General features: G+C 43.2%; 1 protein-coding gene across 2 annotated transcripts in view; it reads left to right on the top strand.

Moving 5' to 3' along the window:
• Positions 1-9,577: 9,577 nt before the first annotated feature.
• Positions 9,578-14,499, top strand: part of arih1 (ariadne ubiquitin-conjugating enzyme E2 binding protein homolog 1 (Drosophila)) — a 28,515-nt gene continuing 23,593 nt past the window's right edge. Inside the window, exon 1 of one of the 2 annotated variants that reach the window (XM_029751965.1) lies at positions 9,578-10,129. In XM_029751965.1, coding sequence (XP_029607825.1) covers positions 9,836-10,129 — 294 coding nt within the window. In that variant the 5' untranslated portion in view covers positions 9,578-9,835. The remainder of the gene's footprint in view (positions 10,130-14,499) is intronic. The other variant, XM_029751966.1, reaches the window with a different exon arrangement.

Here is a 14,499-nt window from a genome sequence, read left to right as displayed (position 1 = left end):
CTGGTCAGAGAAAGTATCACATACAGTATCAGATATATGGCCTACACGGAGACAAGAGGGACGCTGGTTCTCTCTCTCGGATGCTTTATATGAGATTGAGTCTTTCTCGGTCAAAATAAATGAGAAATTAATACATTATTTGGATGGGCAAGGAGGTACGGTAGGGCGGACCAGGACCCCCTAGGCCCCGTCCATAAAATCCGGCCCTGTACATGTATAGCCTGGTACATGATGAGATTATTACGGACTGTCGGGTCGCGTCAATTGGAATCTGGTATTAGAACAAAATAGTTAGCAAAGAGTAACTCCTGTTTTCTTTGTCCTTTAATTATGGTAAATATGATGTTCGTATATACGGTCTCACTGTGACACCACGCAGGGCAGACAGAGAAGAGAACGACACATCCTTTGTTCTCCCTTATATACTCTGACAGAGATAGTTCCCGCTCATTGCTGGCCTATCAGAGGGAGGATGAGCGTGGTTTAAACTTCCTCATCCTATCGTTGGCGTGCAGGCTGGTCCCAGCCTCGTGACACACTTCCTGTCGCCGGGTGTAGTTCTTGTCTTCAGCAGTTGATTTATCCGTAGTTTATATACTTAATATTGTAGCATAGCTTCCCCGGTATATTATATAGGTTATGCAAACAAATAGCCAGTTCAACCCTAACAGGACAAAAGTGCAAGATTCATTTGTATTTGTCTAATGGCGGCTAAGGATCGATAATCATGTCACTAGAATAAGACCCTTGATATTTATTGAAACCTCAACCTCATCTCTGTGCACTTTCACCATTCTGTTAAATTCATCATTGGTTATTTAATTTGTAGCCTAATAAACTGCTTTCCTATGATGTGATGGGATTTTTATTATTTTTTTCATCAGAAATGTAGGCTACTTTTCTTGCATAAAAAAGGTTGGCTGGAAACCTGGTTAATAATGTCAAGCCATTTTGAGGATGCTGGAATTAAACACCACGTGACCAAAATCATGGGCATTAATATGGAGTTGGACACTGCAATTTTGAAATTGGATAGAACACCTCGCAGACGCTCAGATCAACCCTACTCCTCTGCCAGAGCCTCCAAGAGCGAAACGCTATGAATTTATGAATGGACAATCTGACAGTGGTCTGAATTTACGAATGCCCTGTGCTCACTCTGAGCGCTCTCTGCCACTCCAGAGTGAATTTACGAACGCACCCTAAAACAAGATAGACCACAGACAGAGAACAAACAGCCTCCACTCTTCTGGGAAGGCTTTCCACTAGATGTTGGAACATTGCTATGGGGACTTGCTTCCATTCAGCCTCAAGAGCATTAGTGACGTTGGGCACTGATGTTGGGCGATTAGGCCTGGCTTGCAGTCGGCGTTCCAATTCATCCCAAAGGTGTTCGATGGGGTTGAGGTCAGGGCTCTGTGCAGGCCAGTCAAGTTCTTCCACATCGATCTCGACAAAGCATTTCTGTATTTATGAAGGTGTAATGAAGTTGTTAAATTCCTGCATAAAATGGGTATTATGCCACCTCCTGTTAGATTAGTGTGTTTACATTGTCTAATAAATACACTTAGTGATAAATGTATGGGATTCTGGGTAATCCACAGGAGATTTATGGAGAATTACTGTGGGTGAGGTGAAAATGAAATGTTCCCGGGATAGAAACATATAAAGTTGACATGACATCATAAAATACACTTTTTACATCGGACATTTGCAATTTATGTTATTAGTAACTACTGTTGTTGGTTTGGCGTCACGCTTTATATGTTATTTGCCGAATCTCAGTTTTCCATGTGGGTTTTATGCTAAAGTTCCCTCTTTGAAGTTGGTAGCTAACTGGAAAAAGCATCTTCTATTTATTTATATCCTTATATCCTGTCGACTAATGAACATTCATCCATACTGTGTGTGTCCCATCATTGCAAGTCATTTATGACAAATGTATAAAGTATTTGTTATACATTCCAGGTGTATTATATTTATTCGCCACAAGAGGGCGACATTGAGTAATTTTTCAGGTTCATTTTATGTATCTTTAATACTAAAATGGATGACGGTTTATTCTGATGTTGTGAATATGAGATTACACATGGAAACTGTTTATTTTTATTATAGTAAATTAGGAATTATTGGAAATTGTTAAATCCACTATACAATCACAATGATCTTGATAGACATTTCGATAGTTTTGTTGTTGTTAGTATATCATACTGCAGATTTATGGAGAATTGCTGTGGGAGTGCTATTTATATCACGTTGACTAATGATCATTCATCCATGCTGTTTGTCTCATCATTGCAGCTTTGGAAATGAACTAGTTAAATAACGGTTAAATAAAAAAATAAAAAATCCATCCATTGCTCCTTCCTGTGTTGACTCGCTGACATGAGGGACGGGACCAGGAAGGTCAAATATGGACCAGGCTTTGTGCAAGGGGACATTGTCATGCTGAAACAGGAAAGGGCCTTTTCGAACCTTAAGTTAAAGTGTTAAGATTTCCCTTCACTGGAACTAAGGGGCCTAGAGCATTATTCCTCCTCCACCAAACTTTACAGTTGGCACTATGCATAGGGGCAGATAGCGCTCTCATGGCATCTGCCAAACCCAGAAACTGCTAGATGGTGAAACATGATTCATCACTCCAGAGAACGTGATTCATTCTCCAGAGTCCAATGGCGGTGAGCTTTACACCCCTCCAGCATTGCACATGGTGATTTTAGGCTTGTGTGCGGCTGCTCGGCCCTGGAAACCCATTTCATGAAACTCCAGGTGAACAGTTCTTGTGCTGAAGTTGCTTCCAGAGGAAGTTTGGAACTCGGTAGTGAGTGTTGTAACCGAGGACAGATGAATTTTACACAGTCCTGTTCTGTGATCTTGTGTGGCCTACCACTTCTTGGCTGAGCCATTGTTGCTCCTAGAAGTTTCCACTTCACATTAACAGCACTTACAGTTGACCGGGGCAGCTCTAGCAGGGCAGATAATTTGTCGAACTGACTTGTTGGAAATCAAATCAAATGTATTTATATAGCCCTTCTTACATCAGCCGATGTCTCCAAGTGCTGTACAGAAACCCAGCCTAAAACCGCAAACAGCAAGCAATGCAGGTGTAGAAGCACGGTGGCTAGGAAAAACTCCCTAGAAAGGCCAGAACCTAGGAAGAAACCTAGAGAGGAACCAGGCCATGAGGGGTGGCCAGTCCTCTTCTGGCTGTGCCGGGTGGAGATTATAACAGAACATGGCCAAGATGTTAAAACGTTCATAGATGACCAGCAGGGTTAAATAATAATAATCACAGTGGTTGTAGAGGGTACAACAGGTCAGCACCTCAGGAGTAAATGTCAGTTGGCTTTTCATAGCCGAGCATTCAGAGTATCTCTACCGCTCCTGCTGTCTCTAGAGAGTTGAAAACAGCAGGTCTGGGACAGGTAGCACGTCCGGTGAACAGGTCAGGGTTCCATAGCCGCAGGCAGAACAGTTGATACTGGAGCAGCAGCACAACTAGGTGGACTGGGGGCAGCTGGGAGTCATCACGTCAGGTAGTCCTGAGGCATGGTCCTAGGGCTCAGGTTCTCCGAGAGAGAGAAAGAAAGAGAGAAAGAGAGAATTAGAGAGAGCATACGTAAATTCACTCAGGACACCGGATAAGACAAGAGAAATACTCCAGATGTGACAGACTGACCCTAGCCCCCCGACACATAAACTACTGCAGCATAAATACTGGAGGCTTGGTTTGTGAAGTGGCATCCTATGACGGTACCACGTTGAAAGTCACTGAGCTCTTCAGTAAGGCCATTCTTCTGCCAATTTTGGTCTATGGAGATTGCATGGCTGTGTGCTTGATTTTATAAACCCTCATTTGAAGGGGTGTCCACATACTTTTGTATGTAGTGTATTTTGGATGAACATGTGTACACCTACAGGAGACTGTTGAAATAGTCTAATCAGATGAAAACATTGTGACTGGTTGTGTTTATGCCACACATAAAAGGTAATACATTTTAAAAGTTAAATTATAAATATATAATTTTTTGCGTTTTCTAGGTGCTTGAGGAATAGTCACTCTGATTGGAGAGGAGTCAGAGTGTTAAACTTTTCTGAATAACTGGGCCTGCTGGGAGAATATGAGAGCACACGTTATTATAGGACGACTTGGGACAATGATGATCTGCAACAGACAGCACATTCAGTGGAATAATTGTATTGTCCCTAAACAAGATCAATAGGGGAGATGTTTCAAATTAAATCAAACTTTTTTGTCACATGCGCGCCGAATACAACAAGTGTAGACCTTACTGTGAAATGCTGACTTCACAAGCCCCTTAACTCTTCTTGAACTGCATTGTTGGTTAACAAAATATTTACCAAATAAACGAAAGTAAAAAATTATAAAAAGTAACATAATAAAATAGCGAGGCTATATACAGGGGGTACCGGTACAGAGTCAATGTGGAGGCTATATACAGGGGGTACCGGTACAGAGTCAATGTGGAGGCTATATACAGGGGGTACCGGTACAGAGTCAATGTGGAGGCTATATACAGGGGGTACCAGTACAGAGTCAATGTAGAGGCTATATACAGGGGGTACCGGTACAGAGTCAATGTGGAGGCTATATACAGGGGGTACCGGTACAGAGTCAATGTGGAGGCTATATACAGGGGGTACCGGTACAGAGTCAATGTGGAGGCTATATACAGGGGGTACCGGTACAGAGTCAATGTGGAGGCTATATACGGGGGGTACAGGTACAGAGTCAATGTGGAGACTATATACAGGGTATTACGGTACAGAGTCAATGTGGAGGCTATATACAGGGGGTACCGGTACAGAGTCAATGTGGAGGCTATATAAAAGGGGTACCGGTACAGAGTCAATGTGGAGGCTATATACAGGGGGTACCGGTACAGAGTCAATGTGGAGGCTATATACAGGGGGTACCGGTACAGAGTCAATGTGGAGGCTATATACAGGGGGTACCGGTACAGAGTCAATGTGGAGGCTATATACAGGGGGTACCGTACAGAGTCAATGTGGAGGCTATATACAGGGGGTACTGGTACAGAGTCAACGTAGAGGCTATATACAGGGGGTACCGGTACAGAGTCAATGTGGAGGCTATATACATGGGGTACCGGTACAGAGTCAATATGGAGGCTATATACAAGGGGTACCGGTACAGAGTCAATGTGGAGGCTATATACAGGGGTACCGGTACAGAGTCAATGTGGAGGCTATATACAGGGGGTACCAGTACAGAGTCAATGTGGTGGCTATATACAGGGGGTACCGGTACAGAGTCAATGTGGAGGCTATATACAGGGGGTACCCTCGCTAGAAGCCTGTGTTTCAGACATAAGGAAGTGGATGGCTGCACATTTTCTATTTTCTACTTTTAAACTCGGACAAAACAGAGATGCTTGTCCTAGGTCCCAAGAAACAAAGAGATCTTCTGTTGAATCTGACAATTAATCTGGATGGTTGTACAGTCGTCTCAAATAAAACTGTGAAGGACCTCGGCGTTACTCTGGACCCTGATCTCTCTTTTGAAGAACATATCAAGACTGTTTCAAGGACAGCTTTTTTCCATCTACGTAACATTGCAAAAATCAGAAACTTTCTGTCCAAAAATGACGCAGAAAAATTAATCCATGCTTTTGTTACTTCTAGGCTCGACTACTGCAATGCTCTACTTTCCGGCTACCCGGATAAAGCACTAAACAAACTTCAGTTAGTGCTAAATACGGCTGCTAGAATCCTGACTAGAACCAAAAAATTTGATCATATTACTCCAGTGCTAGCCTCCCTACACTGGCTTCCTGTTAAGGCAAGGGCTGATTTCAAGGTTTTACTGCTAACCTACAAAGCATTACATGGGCTTGCTCCTACCTATCTTTCCGATTTGGTCCTGCCGTACATAACTACACGTACGCTACGGTCACAAGACGCAGGCCTCCTAATTGTCCCTAGAATTTCTAAGCAAACGGCTGGAGGTAGGGCTTTCTCCTATAGAGCTCCATTTTTATGGAATGGTCTGCCTACCCATGTGAGAGACGCAGACTCAGTCTCAACCTTTAAGTCTTTACTGAAGACTTATCTCTTCAGTAGGTCCTATGATTAAGTATAGTCTGGCCCAGGAGTGTGAAGGTGAACGGAAAGGCTGGAGCAACGAACCGCCCTTGCTGTCTCTGCCTTGCCGGTTCCCATCTTTCCACTGGGATTCTCTGCCTCTAACCCTTTTACAGGGGCTGAGTCACTGACTTACTGGTGTTCTTCCATGCCGTCCATGGGAGGGGTGCGTCACTTGATTAGGTTGAGCCACTGACGTGGTCTTCCTGTCTGGGTTGGCGCCCCCCCCTTTGGGTTGTGCCGTGGCGGACATCTTTGTGGGCTATACTCGGCCTTGTCTTCGGACGGTAAGTTGGTGGTTGTAGATATCCCTCTAGTGGTGTGGGGGCTGTGCTTTGGCAAAGTGGGTGGGGTTATATCCTGCCTGTTTGGCCCTGTCCGGGGGTATCATCGGATGGGGCCACAGTGTCTTCTGATCCCTCCTGTCTCAGCCTCCAGTATTTATGCTGCAGTAGTTTATGTGTCGGGGGGCTAGGGTCAGTCTGTTACATCTGGAGTATTCTCTTGTCTTATCCAGTGTCCTGTGTGAATGTAAATATGCTCTCTCTAATTCTCTCTTTCTCTCTTTCTTTCTTTCTCTCGGAGGACCTGAGCCCTAGGACTACCTGGCATGATGACTCCTTGCTGTCCCCAGTCCACCTGGCCATGCTGCTGCTCCAGTTTCAACTGTTCTGCCTGCGGCTACGGAACCCTGACCTGTTCACCGGACGTGCTTGTTGCACCCTCGACAATTACTATGATTATTATTATTTGACCATGCTGGTCATTTACGAACATTTTAACATCTTGACCATGTTCTGTTATAATATCCACCCGGCACAGCCAGAAGAGGACTGGCCACCCCTCATAGCCTGGTTCCTCTCTAGGTTTCTTCCTAGGTTTTTGGCCTTTCTCAGGAGTTTTTCCTAGGGAGTTTTTCCCAGCCACCGTGCTTCTTTCACATGCATTGCTTGCTGTTTGGGGTTTTAGGCTGGGTTTCTGTACAGCACTTTGAGATTTCAGCTGATGTACGAAGGGCTATATAAATAAATTTGATTTGATTTGATTTGATACCGATACAGAGTCAATGTGGAGGCTATATACAGGGTATTACGGTACAGAGTCAATGTACAGGGGGTACCGGTACAGAGTCAATGTGGAGGCTATATACAGGGGGTACCGGTACAGAGTCAATGTGGAGGCTATATACAGGGGGTACCGATACAGAGTCAATGTAGAGGCTATATACAGGGGGTACCGGTACAGAGTCAATGTGGAGGCTATATACAGGGGGTACCGGTACAGAGTCAATATGGAGGCTATATACAGGGGGTACCGGTACAGAGTCAATGTGGAGGCTATATACAGGGGGTACCGGTACAGAGTCAATATGGAGGCTATATACAGGGGGTACCGGTACAGAGTCAATGTGGAGGCTATATACAGGGGGGTACCGGTACAGAGTCAATATGGAGGCTATATACAGGGGGGTACTGGTACAGAGTCAATGTGGAGGCTATATACAGGTGGTACCGGTACAGAGTCAATGTGGAGGCTATATACAGGGGGTACCGGTACAGAGTCAGTGTGGAGGCTATATACAGTGTGGTACCGGTACAGAGTCAATGTGGAGGCTATATACAGGGGGTACCGGTACAGAGTCAATGTAGAGGCTATATACAGGGTGTACCGGTACAGAGTCAATGTGGAGGCTATATACAGGGGGTACCGGTACAGAGTCAATGTGTGGGGCTACAGGTTAGAGGTAATTTGTACATGTATGTAGGGGTGAAGTGACTATGGATAGATAATAAACAGCGAGTAGCAGCAGTGTACAGTTTTAGCTGTGTCTCATGTCTTCACTGTTCTTTCATGATGCCTCTCCACTGCATATCAGCTATTCCTATTTGTTCTTGTCGATTCATATAGAAAATGTATGCAGCTTTTAACCTTTTTTTTACGTGTGGTATGATTGCTAGTTAGCCTATTGCAGAGCTGGACAACCGATCCACCATTGTCACTATGAATGGTGGAGAGTCCGTTACACTGGCACTGACCTGTGGTATAAAGTAAAAAGTTAACACACTGAAACACAGTGCATAAGGGAAATGCCAAAACACCTTGATAGGGATAGGAGCATGCAAGCAAATGAGGACATGTGACTATATGGAAGAAATTCTATAATAAAACCTGCAAAAGAGTGAATGTAAACCAGGAAATAAAAACACACTGCTCTCCCCCAAAACCACCCACCCAGAAAAATAGCATATGTCGCTAAGTGTAACAAAAAGAAAATGTGTTAATCATGTCCAACTATAACATGTTAAAATAAATAGCACAGGGGCCAAACGTTTGGTGTGTCTGCGCTGTTTAAATAAACACTATTTAACAAATCACTGGTTACAAGACAATCTGTTGAAGACAGTTATCTGAATTGTAGAATGTCGGATGTAGATTCTGAGTGGCTGATTTTTAACATTTTATTTAACTTAAACGAATCATCACCTCACCAGATATTTCTACATAATGACAGAGGTTGGCTTTTATTTTAGTGATAGCATGACTGTCAAACCCGTGTATTTGTTTGCCATCATCGACTTTTATGCAGAGACGTTTTAAGTCCTGAGACGGACAGGCGCCTATAGTACCAAGACAAATATATGAATCTGTTTAAATCAATCGATGTACTGTATTCGTGATGACTGTAAACTTTTACATGAACGTCACCAATCTGAAGAAAAAAAAAGGATGTGTAATTCTGCGGTGGAAATGCAGTACCACAAACTGTCCACATTGGGGAAATTGGCATAATATAAAATAAGTGTGACAAAATAATTCAATATTTTAATTTAGGATGATAGTAAATGAAGCACATTCTGTTTTTTGTTTTTTTTACAACAATTACATCTATTTCTTACTAGTTTAACCACGGAGTTTTAAAACGCTTTTAAGCAAAATGTAACTGCGCTCTACAACTTCCGTAGTGACTTACAAATAAATAAATAAATAAATAAACATTGCGCTACACTCAATATACCCCAAAATATTATTTTAATTGACTTTATTTAAAACACGGATAATAAATTACAAAACATTGTAAGCATATTTTTTAGCTCATAGCTAGAAGGGTTCCAACTTTTGTCAAATTAACGTCAGATTTGTCTTTATAATAAATGAATGGATTTTGTAATTCATTATGGATCACCATTAGCGTATTTGACGTTTCGTAGCAGGTTTGTAGATAACTTACGCAGCAGGTTAGGAGAATTAGGTTACGGTTAGGAGAATTAGGTTACGGTTAGGAGAATTAGGTTACGGTTAGGAGAATTAGGTTCAGGTTAGGAAGAGAACAAAAAAAAGAGTTAGGGTTTAGCTAAAAAAAAAAAAGCAAAAGAATCAACTTTTTTACGTTAATTTGACCACAAAAAAAGTTGTATCCCTTCTAACCACGACTGTGTTTTGATCCGTTTTTTCCTCCCTAGTCATCCACTGACGCGCGTCATGACGCCGCGTCTCTTTGTGTGGTTCATCTAGCGGCGACATTTGTTGTTATTTTCGCTACAACTGAAAACATTATTTTTTACCAAGACCGACCGGTTTTATTTTGTTGGTTGGGTTGTTTTTTGATCCACATTCCATAACAACAACAACAAACAAAACAACCTAACCATATTCCAAAAAAAACAAACATCGACTTGTAAACACATCTCGATATCAACAACCGATAATAATGGACTCAGACGAAGGATATAACTATGATTTCGACGAGGACGAATGTAGCGAAGATAGCGGCGCAGAGGAACCGGGAGACGACGACGACACCCTGGAGCTAGGAGACGACGAGGTGGAACTGGTCGATCCCGCCGAGGCTGGAGGGGAACGGGACGAAGGGTTAGAAACCTTAGGGGGTAGCGGTCATGGGACCGGACAAGAGGAAGAGGACTACCGTTTCGAAGTGTTGACTGCCGAACAGATACTTCAGCATATGGTGGAGTGTATCAGAGAGGTCAACGAGGTCATCCAGGTGAGGCGTTGTCCGGGGCAGGAAACACCGGGGACGGTGGGAAGTTGACAGGCCACTACGCCGCTGTTAGCTAGCCAAATCCTACGAATCATTTTAGATAACTAGTAAAGCTAACTGAAGACAAATGTGTTTTTGCTAGCATTTTTTGTTGTTTTTTTTGTTGTTGCATGTTATCGACTAAAGTTGTTTCGCCTATCTGGCTTGTAGGTAACTAAGTCAGGTAGCTAAGTCAGGTAGCTAGCTAAGCTAACTCGCATCCGGAAGCTAATTAACGTTAGCTAGGTAAGTTCAAGTTGATTAGCTAACGTTAACTAGGCTAGGTGATTAGCTAGATGTTAACTAGGCTAGGTGATTGGCTAGGTGATTAGCTAGATGTTAACTAGGCTAGGTGATTAGCTAGATGTTAACTAGGCTAGGTGATTAGCTAGATGTTAACTAGGCTAGGTGATTAGCTAGATGTTAACTAGGCTAGGTGATTAGCTAGATGTTAACTAGGCTAGGTGATTAGCTAGATGTTAACTAGGCTAGGTGATTAGCTAGATGTTAACTAGGCTAGGTGATTAGCTAGATGTTAACTAGGCTAGGTGATTAGCTAGATGTTAACTAGGCTAGGTGATTAGCTAGATGTTAACTAGGCTAGGTGATTAGCTAGATGTTAACTAGGCTAGGTGATTAGCTAGATGTTAACTAGGCTAGGTGATTAGCTAGATGTTAACTAGGCTAGGTGATTAGCTAGATGTTAACTAGGCTAGGTGATTAGCTAGATGTTAACTAGGCTAGGTGATTAGCTAACGTTAACTAGGTAAGTTCAAGGTGATTAGCTAACGTTAACTAGGCTAGGTGATTAGCTAGATGTCTCTTTCAAATGTCCGTACTAGTTAACGTTAGCTAGAACATCAATTAATCATGACACATTGCTGTAAACGTTAGCTAGCTAGTTATGTGCCTCCCAAACAGCCCTTCTGTGATCAAAGTATCTGCCAGGGTAGCCTATTATCTCCCCCCCCCCCCCCCCCCCTCAGCATTAATATAATTTCATAAAACTGCCCATTGGGATGTGTTCAGCTGGCCGTGCCCCCGCTGCCCCCCATTGGGATGTGTTCAGCTGGCCGTGCCCCCGCTGCCCCCCATTGGGATGTGTTCAGCTGGCCGTGCCCCCACTGCCCCCCATTGGGATGTGTTCAGCTGGCCGTGCCCCCGCTGCCCCCCATTGGGATGTGTTCAGCTGGCCGTGCCCCCACTGCCCCCCATTGGGATGTGCTCAGCTGGCCGTGCCCCCACTGCCCCCCATTGGGATGTGTTCAGCTGGCCGTGCCCCCACTGCCCCCCATTGGGATGTGCTCGGCTGGCCGTGCCCCCACTGCCCCCCATTGGGATGTGTTCGGCTGGCCGTGCCCCCACTGCCCCCCATTGGGATGTGTTCAGCTGGCCGTGCCCCCACTGCCCCCCATTGGGATGTGTTCAGCTGGCCGTGCCCCCACTGCCCCCCATTGGGATGTGTTCAGCTGGCCGTGCCCCCACTGCCCCTAGTCAGTTTCATCACAGCCTGAGTAATAACAACAACACAGTTTCCACCATGATCCAGTCCCTCTGGTCTAAAGAGGGATTAACAGTCGGACACCCTAACTAGCGCCTTGAATTGGTAGAACTAAGTGTTCTGTATGTATCGGCACAGCCTGGTGTAGCTAAGAATTTAAATCGAATTTTTGACAATTTAATATCTTTAAATTGTCAACGTTGGAGGTAAATTCTAAGCTAAGCCTTGTGCATGAATCCAAAAGGAGGAACTCAGCTGTACAGAATGTAGGTCTAGTCTCAAATCAAATGTTATTTTGTCACATGCTTGGTAAACAACGGGTGTTGACTAACAGTGAAATGTTTAGTTACGGGGCCTTCCCAACAACGCAGAGAGAAAGAAAATAGAAAAGTTAAACACTTAATAATAAACACACAATGAGTAATGATAACTTGGCTATATACACAGGGTACCAGTACCGAGTCCATGTGCTGGGGTACGAGGTAGATATACAGTACTAGTCAAACGTTTGGACACCACCTCATTCAAGGGTTTTTCTTTATTTTTACTATTTTCTACATTGTAGAATAATAGTGAAGACATTTTGAAGTAACCAAAGTGTTAAAGAAATCAAAATATATTTGAGATTCTTCAAAGTAGCCACCCTTTGCCTTGATGACAGCTTTGCACACTCTTAGCATTATCTCAACCAGCTTCACGAGGTAGTCACCTGGAATGCATTTCATTTAACAGGTGTGCCTTGTTAAAAGTACATTTGTGGAATTTTGAGTTTCATAGCAAAGGGTCTGAATACTTATGTAAATAAGGTAATTGTGTTTTTATTTTCTAATACATTTGCAAAAAATTCTAAAAACCTGTTTTTGCTTTTGTCTTTATGGGGTATTGTGTTCATACAGTGCATTCGGAAAGTATTCAGACCCCTTCACTTTTTCCACATTTTGTTACTTATTCTAAAAAATTATACAATTATTGGTGTGGAAAATAAATAATTGTAATAATTTTTTAGAACAAGGCAGTAATGTAGCAAAATTTGCAAAAAGTGAAGGGGTCTGAATACTTTCCTGAATGCACTGTATATACGTCTACCACAATTACCTCGTACCCCCCCACATGGACTCGGTACTGGTATCCTGTGTACTGTTCAGTATATTGCCAAGTTATCATTACTCATTGTGTATTTATTCCTTGTTATTGTCTATTTTTCTCTCTCTTTCTCTCTGCATTTCACTGTTAGTCTACACCTGCTATTTACGAAGCATGTGACAAATCAAATTTGATTACACAAGCACAAGCGGGTTTGGAATTCCCCACGCTCCAACTGCTGCCTGCCTACATGTCTTCCTATATGAGATGTTTCCATAGCCTGTAGAACAAGCAATGATCCAGAGTTAGCCAACCAGTGGATGATCTGGCCCCCCATTGTTCTTTTTTTAACACCATGACACGATAGAAGCTAACTTCCTTATTCACCAGGGTATCACACTACAATCAAACCTCTTGTATTCTCTTGACTTCATCTGAAATGCAAAAACCACCACATCAGAAGCTGGCTGCTGATTTACATTAAAAAAAAATCAGATTTATTTTTTATTTTTATGAATGTGGTTTTGGTTGGCACATTGTTGAGACAGCGTGACAGTGGTTGTGTCCCAAATGAGAATTAATTCCCTTTACAGTGGCTCTGGTCAAAAGTAGTGCACTATATATAGGGAATAGAGTGCCATAGGGCTCTGGTCTAAAGTAGTGCACTATATAGGGAATAGGGTGCCATAGGGCTCTGGTCTAAAGTAGTGCACTATATAGGGAATAGGGTTCTATAGGGTTCTGGTCTAAAGTAGTGCACTATATAGGGAATAGGGTTCTATAGGGTTCCGGTCTAAAGTAGTGCACTATATAGGGAATAGGGTGCCATAGGGCTCTGGTCTAAAGTAGTGCACTATATATAGGGGTACCGGTACAGAGCCAATGTGCGGGGGCACTGGTTAATTGAGGTAATATGTACATATAGGTAGAGTTAAAGTGACTATGCATAGATGATCAACAGAGAGTAGCAGTGGTGTAAAGGGGGGCAATGCAAATAGTCTGGGTAGCCATTTGACTAGATGTTCAGGAGTCTTATGGCTTGGGGGTAGAAGCTGTTAAGAAGCCTCTTGGACCTAGACTTGGTGCTCTGGTACCGCTTGCCGTGCGGTAGCAGAGAGAACAGTCTGTGACTAGGGTGACTGGAGTCTTTGACAGTTTTTAGGGCCTTCCTCTGACACCGCCTGGTATAGAGGTCCTGGATGGCAGGAAGCTTGGCCCCAGTGATGTACTGGGCCGTTAGCACTACGCTCTGTAGTGCCTTGCGGTCGGAGGCCAAGCAGTTGCCATACCAGGCAGTGATGCAACCAGTCAGGACGCTCTCGATGGTGCAGCTGTAGAACCTTTTTGAGAATCTGATGACCCATGACCAAATCTGTTCAGTCTCCTGAGGGGGGATAGGTCCAGCACCATCCCATCTCGTTTCTGGATAACTCTTAAAATCCAGGATAATCTCTTGCTATTAAAACACAATGCCGTAGTTATGATCAGTGATGAGGTTTGACTGGCACTCACACATTATCGTCTATGTTATAATGTTGTTGTTTTTAATGGTGACAACAACAACATTATAAACCTGTCCTAGGCTACAGCTCACATTTTAATAGTTTTTTAAATGTTGTATCTCTTAGCCTCTTAACAGCATTATCATAATACCAACAGTCAAAACGTTAGTGACCGTTTTCCATGTGTAGGTCTTATGTTGGACTGTATAAGGTAAGTTGTTGGGTCTATAAATAACCAAACTATTTCT

The sequence above is a fragment of the Salmo trutta genome, chromosome 4 (genome assembly GCF_901001165.1).
Source record: "Salmo trutta chromosome 4, fSalTru1.1, whole genome shotgun sequence".
NCBI lineage: Eukaryota > Metazoa > Chordata > Actinopteri > Salmoniformes > Salmonidae > Salmo > Salmo trutta.
This window is presented reverse-complemented; position numbering and strand designations above follow the sequence as displayed.